Source organism: Dipodomys ordii, unplaced genomic scaffold (genome assembly GCF_000151885.1).
Source record: "Dipodomys ordii isolate 6190 unplaced genomic scaffold, Dord_2.0 Scaffold124, whole genome shotgun sequence".
NCBI lineage: Eukaryota > Metazoa > Chordata > Mammalia > Rodentia > Heteromyidae > Dipodomys > Dipodomys ordii.
Window position 1 is genome coordinate 2776836 of NW_012267340.1, and position 8008 is coordinate 2784843.

An 8008-nucleotide genomic window follows, 5' to 3' on the forward strand; every position below is an offset into this window, starting at 1 on the left:
ACGGGGCGGGGGAGAGCGCGGGGGAGACGAGGCCGGGCGCTCCGCCGCTTGAGCCACGGCGCCACTTCCGGCTTTTTGCTGGTTCCGGGGCTGGATTTGAACCGGGGTCCCCGGGGGGAGGCTGGCCGGGGAGGGTCACGTGGCAGGCCCCCCACGCGCACACACACACAGGGAGCGGAGGTGGGCGTGCGGCCTCCGTGCGCACTGACCGCACGAGGTGGGGACCGGGGGTGTCGGGTCCCGAGTTCGAGTCCCGGGCGGGCGGGGTGCGCCGGGGAGCCGCCCGCCCTCGAACCCAGGGCCCGGGCGGCTCCTTCGGGGTGGGTCTTTGGTCCTCCCTGCCCAGGCTGGCTTCGAACTGCGATCCTCAGCTGTCAGCCTCCTGCGTGGCTGGAAATACACGTGTGAGCCAGAAATGTCCAGTTGCAGAATCGGCAGGAAACGGGCGAACCACAGCAGAGAGGCCCATCCGCTGCGCTGGACATTCACGAAAGCGAAGTAAGCAACTCAAGGGCAGCGACGGGAGGGAGGGAATGAGAGAGAAAGGGGGAACAGCTGACACTCAGCAAAAGGAAAGAAATCACCCCATTTGGAAAAAATAGTTGTAATGACAATGCACCTCGTGAAGGTTAAAAAGCGTTTGTGACTTTTAACTATCAATATGCCACAATACTGTGAATTTTGTGAAATCTGTGTAATCACTTAATCTCAATAAAAATTATTTTTTAAAAATGTCCAGCTCAAGATTAACAGTAGTGCTGTGAAGTCACTCAACAACGTAGGTACTGATACAGGAACCTGTGTGATACTTGGGTCTAGAAACCTAGAGTGTGTGATAGTTACCAGGATATCAGCAAGTTGAGTCTAGGGTAGAAGCAGAAGGCCTTACTATTGCTTTTCTACTACTACTCACGGGCTTTACTGTTGGAAGTACAGATTGGTTTGCCAATTCTGCAGCGTGATTTGGTGCTCCAGGCAAATTAACTATCTTCATATCCTATGACTCCAAAATTCTCTCCCTGACTGTACCTCCCATGCATCTTTCCCTGGGGGTTTATAAGGAAGAACTCATCATTTGTGGGAGGAGCAGCAAATGCACAACATGGAGTATTATGCAACAGTTAAAACGGTGGGTTAAATGTGCACACAACAGTGTAAATTGATTTCAATGGTATGTGCTGAATGGGAAGGAAAACAATGAGAGATAATATAGCATACTATTCCAATAAAAAATACATGCACACAGAGCAAGCAATAAATCACATTTCATCAGAGGAGTACCAAGAGATATACATCAGGCATAATACAATCGTTGCCTCTGGGAGAAGATTTAAAGGGAAATAGGAAAGAGATCACTGAATTATTTAATAATCAGTCATTCACAAGAGGAACAGGACAGCACAGCCTGAACGGAAGAGTACAATGAGAGCTCCATACTTCAGGAGCAGAGAGACAAGAAAACCACGATGGCTCCACCTCTGTCCCTTCCTGAACTCCTGTTCCTGGTCATTATAAAGTCAGCTCCAGGAAAGGACCAACAGGAAAACGGAAAGGTTAAGCCTGGATGAAGTCACAGTGTAGGGTCACCTCTCGCTGCAAAAGGCCCGAAGTGCAGCTCCAATACCAGCTTTGAAAAGGCCGAGAGAGAGGCCCTGAGTTCAAGCACCAGCACAAAGGAAAAACAACAAGATGAGATAGGATGTTTGTGTTTCATATATAGGTATGTGTAGATATATATTTCATAAAAAAGGTTTTCTGATTTTTGGGTTTTTTGTTGTTTATGATGGGTCTTGAACTCGGGGGCCTGGGCGCTGTCCCTCAGCTCTTCAGCTCAAGGCGAGCGCTCTACCACTTGAGCCACAGTGCCACTTCCGGTTTTCTGGTGGTTTATTAAAGATAGTCTCATGGACTTTCCTGCCCAGGCTGGCTTTGAACCGCGATCCTCAGATCTCAGCCTTCTGAGTAGCTAGGATGACAGGCGTGAGCCACCGGCACCCGACTGTGTGTGTGTGTGTGTGTGTGTGTGTGCGCGCGCGCGCGTGTGTGTATAGTTTTAGAACTTGAAGTTTGCAACTGGAATTTTAAATAAGAGGTTTTTGCTCAGGCTGAGAATAGATTAACTATTTTCTTTTGCCACTAGAGGGCAGCTCGCACTTGGGTGATTTTCCACCCCTTTTAATTCTGTGTAATCAAATATGTATTTCAAGACAGAGAATAAAAGGGGTGTAGGTTTTTTATGTAACCATTTTAGAAAAACAAACTCGCTTGCTTAATTTATCAGATTTACTTTTAAAGGGAGGAGCAAGAGGGAATCTCTGCAATTGAAAGCCTGGTAAATCCAGATGCCGTCCTTGTGCGATCAAATGCATGCGTGAAACTTTCTCTTCGGCTCTGAAGTGGGCAGGGAGAAGTCTGACCCGCTCGTAAATAAAAACATCGTAGCCCCAGAGAAGAGCTGCAGTGGGGCAGGAGAGAGGGACTCTGTAGAACCCTGCTCGGGGGCAAATGCCTCTTTAAACAGCTTTCACTTATTTTCATTTGCTTTCAGATATGTAAATATCTTTGTCTGTGGTAGTGCTGGACTCTACCATTTGAGCTACACGCCCAACCTTGTGTGTGTGTACGCGCTTGTGCACACGCGTGCTCATTTTTCAGGTAGTCACATTTTTGCCCAGGGCTGACTTGAACTGCTCTCCTTCCAGGTAGCCATCCCACCATGCTGGGCTTGGTTGTTGATGTGGTATTGCCTTCCACCCAGACACACCAAAGTCCTGAGTAGCTGGGATTACAGGTGTGAGCCACAGCATCCTGCTAGACCCACTTCCTTTTTTATTTTTTTGTCAGTCATGAGGCTTGAACTCTGGGCTTGGGCTTTGTCCCTCAGCTCTTCAGCTCAAGGTGAACAATGTACCACTTGAGCCACAGCGCCACTTCCGGATTTTCTAGTGGTTTACTGGAGCTCAGAGTCTCACAGACTTTCCTGCCTGGGCTGGTTTTGAACCCCGATCTTCAGATCTCAGTCTTCTGAGTAGCTAGGATGACAGGCGTGAGCCATTGAAACCCAGCCTGAGATCTTGAAAACACCTAGCATTGTTTTTTTTTTTTTTTTAAATAAAGTGAGGGGGAATGGGGGAGAGGAAGGCGGCTCAGTGGTAGAGTGCTCACCTAGCACACATGAAGACCTGGGTTCGATTCTTCTGTGTCAGACATAGAAAAAGCCAGAAGTGGTGCTGTGGTTCAAGTGGTAGAGCACTAGCCTTGAGCAAGAGGCTCAGGGACAGTGCCCAGGCCCTGAGTTCAAGCCCCAGGACTGGCCCCCCAAAAAAGTTACTCAATTCTATTGGGTGCATGAGTGGGATAAATACTGGACTTCTCTGTTCCGAGGGCTTGTGTGTCCCACTGCCTTGCTGGGCCACCTTGGGGCTCCACCGCAGCCACCCTGGCCCCAAACACGATTAACAACATCCTGTAGTTTGGGGGAACCTGAGTTTTTGAAGAAATGCAAATTAATTCCCTAAACGCCTTGTGCTTTGTTCTCTTCCCAACATTATCTATTTTCTTTAAAAATATCTGTCATCCCTTTCCTATTATAAAGGAATTTAGTGCCACTGGAGGAATTAATTTATCTGACTAATGGATATCAAATGATCTCGGCTCCATTTAATGTTGTAGACCACAGCTCAACGGGGCCATTAACAAATGCGCTTGTTTCGGCGTTAATCCCTGCAGTGTTGTGTGCTGGTCATGGGACCTGCGGCTCTGTGGTTCCTCACAAGCTTACCCTACCGACCAGCAGAGAAGCAACAAATAATTTCACAAATGCACTCGTGTGAGTTTTTGATTCTCCCCTGCACGCTCAGAATAATAGATCAGGGACAGGTGCACCTCAAGACACTGCCTTTTCTTCTTCTAGGCTTGGAAAGTTTTTGGAAGTGTTTTGATCATTGTACGAACATTCACCAAGTAGCTGCTATGCGATGGGGGCTGAGGGCAGCTCCTGCCAGCAACGCCCCTGCCCTTGCAGGGGAGAGATGAATAAGTATGTGTGCGCTACATAAGGAGTTATCCGCGTCAAGTAGTGAAAGTGCGAGAAGATGAGGGCACAGGCAGAGTGTGGAGGCTGTCCTCTTAGACCCGGTGGGCCACAGTGTCCCGGGAGGTGGTGATGCTGGACACAGATAGAAGGGACACTGCAAGGCGATCAGCTGAAGCAATGAGGAACAGCCCGTGCGAGGGTCCTGGGGTAGCTGCCAGTTCATCCATGAGTCAGGAAAAAAAGGCATGCCTTAGTGAAAGTGTGGTCAGCAGAGCCAAGGCGCCCCTGAGCCTGGTAGAGCCGTGCGGCCCCCAAAGTCTGTCCTGGTGGCACAAACTGGGGACTCAGAGCAGCGACAGCAAGGCTGGTCCCAGGGAAGAGGAGAGGACTCCTTCCCATCCCTCGGTAGGGGCAGTTTTCTGCCTCCTCTAGGAGGCTGGGGTAGGTAGAGTCTCAAGTCTTAGCTCCAATAAACCAGCAAAAAGGCTAGAAGGGAAGCCGGGTGGGCGCGGTGGCTCACACCTGTCACCCAGCTACTCTGGAGGCTGAGCCCTGAGGATGGGTTCAAAGCCAGTGGGAGGAGGAGGAGGAGGAAAGCCTGGGGTACTGGGAAGCTTTCCCGGCTGTTTCTTGGGTGCAAATGCGTTTGTCCCAGGGGAAGCTACTGATAAGCTTGGGGGTGCTAATCTGCCCCCCCCACTCACATCACTGCTTCTCAAACTAAAAACAAGGCCGCTTCCCAAGCAGCAGCCCAGGCAGCCTCTCGCGGCGGCTCTGGGCTCTGTGTGAGCCTGCATAGATCGAGGGCTGGGGCTTTTGAAAGAAGAGAACTCGGGCAGAAATGGGAGATGCGGCTGACAGACTGAAGTGGAGCCGTGGCAGCCTTGAGCCTGAGGACAGCACCCGGGGCCGAACTCAAGCCCCAGTACTGACACCCACACAAACCACACACATCGCAATATTTAATTCCTCATATCAGTCTTTTTATTAGTCTTCTTTCTGCTGGACTGAAATTTGAACTTGGGGCCTGATGTTTGCTGAGTAGCGACTCTACCACTTGAGCCACACCTCCAACCCTTTTTGCTATAAATGCTTTACATATAGAGCCTCCTGGTTCTGTCCGGGCTCACTCTGGACCTCCAAGTCTTCTACCTCGGCCACCCTGGCAGTCGAGGTAAATGGGAATATGCCACCATGCCTGGCTTTTTTGTTGCTGTTGTTGCCAGTCCTGGGGCTTGAACTCAGGGCCTGGGCCCAGCCCATTGTTTCTCAGTTTTTAGATAAAATATGAGACTTCGAGAGTTTATTTCCTTGGAAGACAGTGCATGATTAACAAATAAAACCGGCATGCTTTCTTCCAAGTTGTATTGACAGCTCATTGTCCTTATTAGACAACACCAAATTTGCTGTGGCGTGTGTAATATATGCTTTCTTTTATTAGTGGAGCAAGAAAACATAAAAAACTTCTGTTTGGGGCTGGGAAGGTGGCTCAGTGGTAGAAGCGCTTGCCTTGCATGCCTGAGGCCCTGGGTTCGATTCCTCAGCACCACATAAGCAAAAACGAAAAAAGCCGGAAAGTGGCGCTGTTGCTCACAGTGGTAAAGTGCTAGCCTTGAGCTGCAGAGCTGAGGGACAGCGCCTAGGCCCAGAGTTCAGGCCCCACAACCGGACCCAAAAAAGAAAAAACAACTTCTGTTTGGACAAGATGAACATCATCAAAGAAAACCAAGTTGAAAAAGCATTTGCGGGGCTGGGAAGGTGGCTCAGTGTAGAGAGCTCACCTAGCATGCATGAAGCCCTGGGTTCGATTCCTCAGCACCACAGACACAGAAAAAGCTGGAAGTGGTGCTGTGGTTCAAGTGGTAAGTGTGTTAGCCTTGAGCAAAAGAAGTTCACGGACAGTGCCCAGGCACTGAGTTCAAGCCCTGGGACTGGCAAAAAAAAAGAAAGAAAAAGGAAGGAAGGAAGGAAGGAAAAAGAAAAGAGAGAGAGAAAGAAAGAGACAGGGCATTTGCCGGTTGCTACGGCCTTGCACATGGACTGGATTTTGCAGTCAGGACTTGAGTCTACCCAAACCCAGGGCTTCCAGGGAGCTAGAACCGCGCTGCGGCTCAGGGCACGGGCTGGCTCCTGCCCCTGAACCCAGGCCCCGGCTCTCCCAGGCCAGGCCTGTGGCTGGGGTTCTCCGGCAGCAGACCCTGCTCCAGTCACGAGCTTGGTCTGTCTCCCAGCACACACACCTGCGGGTGACAGCAGCCACCCCGCCGTCTCTATCTGCCTTGCCAGACAGAATGCCAGCCAGACAATGCCAGCGCTGCCAACAGGGCACCAGGGGTCGGCTGTAAAAACCAGCCCGCGAGGACCCGGGGAAGAGTTCCAGATCTCAATTGTGAGAATGAAATGAATTTTTCCTTCAGATTGGTGGTAAGTAAGGGAAAAGCTACAGCGCTGTCCCCATTGATTAACACCTTGTATGTAGTTTTGCTGTTTCCTGAGTTCGTGTGTGTGTGTGTGTGAGTATGCATGCGCACACATGCATGTGTCAGTACTGGAGCTTGAACTCTGGGCCTGGGCGCTGTCCCTCAGCTCTTCAGCTCAAGGCTAGCGCTCTACCACTTGAGCCACAGCGCCACTTCTTTTTCTGTGTATGTGGTGCTGAGGAATCAAACCCAGGGCCTCATGCATGCAAGGCAAGCGCTCCACCACTGAGCCACCTTCCCAGCCCTAACGAGTTTTTCTATACTCACATTCAGTTAATTCTACTTCTTTGCTTGAGGCGACTTTCCTATTATACTTTTCCCAATTATATAATTAGCTGCTTATGAAGCAAAGAGGGAATTAGATCTTAAGACCAACAATTTTCACATGCTCGGGTTGTTTATAGACTCACAAATACCAACCTTTTTTTTCTGAGTTGTCCAGCATTCAGACTTAGAAATCCTAAACTTGAATGAAATGCTTAACTCTCCCTTAAAAAAAATCTATTTAAATAACTTCAGTAAAACTTCTTTATATTAAAAAGAATCCACAAAGCAAAAATGTGTGATAGAGGTCAGAAAGACACTGTGCCCAAGTTTACCTTTGGCCGGATTATGTAAGCGTTTGTCAAATCAATGACTAGTGGAAATTATTTCAGACAGAAACTTCTAAGGACACTGTGAATGTTTTCTAGACTTTGGTAATACCCATTGGTATGGGGTCATAACTAAATAACCCCATCCATAACGCAAATCCACCCTGACCTGCTTTCGGGGGGCTCTTCCTTAACCCATTTGTGGGGTGTGCCTCGGGACCAGGAGAGTCTTTATGTTCACAGTAAACCAAGAGAAATTTAAAACGTTGAACACAGTTCCGTGATGGAACTGTCTCCCTACCAGCCCTCCTCTGGCCAGGGCGGGGCCCAGTGGGACCGAACAGCTGGCAGCAGCCTGGGCCGGGGCCAAAGCTGTTCCCTGCGCCACCAAACCGGCTTCTTTGGGGCCCTGCTGTCTTCTGTTTGCTGCTCTGCAAAATGGGTAAACACCACAAGGACTTGACAACTGTGAGGACAGACGGACACAAGGACTTGACCACCGTGAGGACAGACGGACACAAGGACTGGACAACGTGAGGACAGATGGACACAAGGACAACCGTGAGGACAGACGGACACAATGACTGGACAACCGTGAGGACAGACGGACACAATGACTGGACAACCGTGAGGACAGACGGACACAATGACTGGACAACCGTGAGGACAGATGGACAGGAGGACAGCCATGAGGACGGAGGGACAGGCCAGGGCTCATCCCCCGCAGCCCTGGCGGCCGGCGGGGCAGGGTGGTCCCTGCGCCGGGTCAGGACTTTGCTCCTCCTCTGTGTTCTGCATTGTTCGCTTCTGCCTCTGCCTCTCCACACCGGAGCCACCGCCTGGCCACCGCCTAAGCCAGACGCGGGGTTCCATCCAAGCCAGGGCTCCCTCCCCCTCCC

The 8008-nt window shown here is 50.3% G+C and overlaps 1 protein-coding gene across 1 annotated transcript in view; it reads right to left on the reverse strand.

Annotated features, from left to right (window-relative positions):
• Positions 1-4263, reverse strand: part of U2surp (U2 snRNP-associated SURP domain containing) — a 42502-nt gene extending 38239 nt beyond the window's left edge. The window contains exon 1 of the mRNA XM_013029882.1: positions 4135-4263. Within this exon, the coding sequence (XP_012885336.1) occupies positions 4135-4263 (129 nt within the window). The remainder of the gene's footprint in view (positions 1-4134) is intronic.
• Between the last annotated feature and the right edge of the window lie 3745 nt (positions 4264-8008).